This window comes from Quercus robur, chromosome 8 (genome assembly GCF_932294415.1).
Source record: "Quercus robur chromosome 8, dhQueRobu3.1, whole genome shotgun sequence".
Classification (NCBI taxonomy): Eukaryota; Viridiplantae; Streptophyta; class Magnoliopsida; order Fagales; family Fagaceae; genus Quercus; species Quercus robur.
The window spans coordinates 16,404,523-16,406,238 of NC_065541.1; the positions used below are offsets into that span (position 1 = coordinate 16,404,523).

A 1,716-nucleotide genomic window follows, 5' to 3' on the forward strand; every position below is an offset into this window, starting at 1 on the left:
CTGATTTTTTCAAATCTAACAATAACCAATGCTTCATATGCTTGGAAGAGCCTTATGAAGGGGCATGATGTGATCAAGCGTGGTGCAAGGTGGAGAATAGGTTCGGGCAGATCAGTATATATTTGGGGGGGGACAATTGGTTGCCTTTCAAAGCTGCACCCAAAGCTGTCTCACCAAAGGTGGAGGGGAGTGGCTTAACTGTGGTTATTGATTTGATTGACCCGGTATATAAGGTGTGGAACGAGGATGCAATTGACAAAACTTTCTTGGCTTTTGAGGCGACCACCATAAAAACATGCCGCTCTGTAGGTCCATTCAAGATGATGTACTGCTGTGGCCCTTCAATCCGGATGGGGTGTATACAGTCAAATCCGGATATAGATTCTTGTATGACGAACAATGAAGGAAACAAACAAGCCCATCTAAAGTGGAAGTTTTGAAGCCGCTGTGGAATAGGATTTGGGGTCTCCATGTTCCCAATAAAATTAAACACCTCGCATGGAAGGCATGTAAAAATGCTCTGCCCACTAAATTGAATATGGTCCACCGTAAAATCATCACAGATGGTTGTTGTGATGCTTACAAAACACAGCAGGAGGATGCAATCCATGCCTTATTCCTATGTCCTGACCTACGGCCCCTATGGAGTTCAATGCCAAAGTGGAATCATGGCATGCTCAAGGCGTGCACCTCTTTTATTGACATCTTTGATTGTATTTTTGCACGTAATAAGGACCCAGACTTGTTTGCGGCTGTGATCTGGACGTTGTGGACTCGACGCAATAACTTACGCTTGGGTAAACTTGCATTACCTCTTAATAAGGTAATTGAGTTTGCCCGGGAACGATTGACTGAAGCTGCCATGAGTACCTCTCTGTTTTTGTACTCTACAACAGGGGCACATAGCCACAATTTGAATCCCGATGAAGCCACTGTTACAGAAGACAATGCCATGATTACTGAACTGCCTTTGCCCCATGCACAACGCACACCAATTACGTGGACTGCACCAGGGGCACACAGCTACAAGTTGAATTTTGATGGAGCAACCTTTGCTGAGGACGGTACTGCTGGAATAGGGGTGGTGATTCACAATGAAGCTGGACTGGTCATGGCCTCACTCTCTCAACGGATTCCTTTGCCCACATCAGTCATTGAGGTAAAGGTCTTTGCAGCAAGAAGAGCCATGGAGTTTGCTTTAGAGCTTGGTTTTGACAATGTGATACTTGAAGGAGACTCTGAAGTACTTGTGAAGACCCTAAAAGATGGTAGAAACACACTTGCACACTACGACAACTTGATAGCTGATATCCTATTCCTTACTTCCCACTTCTCCAGGGTTCAGTTTTCTTTTGTAAGGAGACAATGTAATAGGTTAGCACACTCATTAGCTAGACGTGCATCCATTATTCAACAAATGTCCATCTGGATGGAAGAAGTACCATCAGACCTTATACCTGTATTCTTGGCTGACTTACACTGCCTTCCTTAATGAAAAGCTTCAGCTTTGGATTCTCAAAAAAATAAAAATAAAAACTAACACAATTTTACAAAAAAGTGTACATTGTTCTCTACATTCAAAGTACCCAACTTTTCAAAAAACATATACAATTCTATACATTAATCATACACAATTTTTCAAAAACGGTACTAAATTTTGTACATTCAACGTATGTAAATTTTTTAAAAAAAAATGTATACAATTTTGTATATTTA

At 41.5% G+C, this 1,716-nt stretch overlaps 1 protein-coding gene across 1 annotated transcript; it reads left to right on the forward strand.

Moving 5' to 3' along the window:
- Nucleotides 1-538: 538 nt before the first annotated feature.
- Nucleotides 539-1,492, forward strand: LOC126695948 (uncharacterized). Its single transcript, XM_050392742.1, has one exon. It carries the CDS (start codon nt 539-541, stop codon nt 1,490-1,492), a length of 954 nt encoding a protein of 317 aa, XP_050248699.1.
- The last annotated feature ends 224 nt before the right edge of the window (nt 1,493-1,716 follow it).

Coding starts and splice junctions, on each gene's coding strand:
- LOC126695948 (XM_050392742.1), top strand. CDS start 539: ATGGTCCACCGTAAAATCATCACAGATGGTTGTTGTGATGCTTACAAA.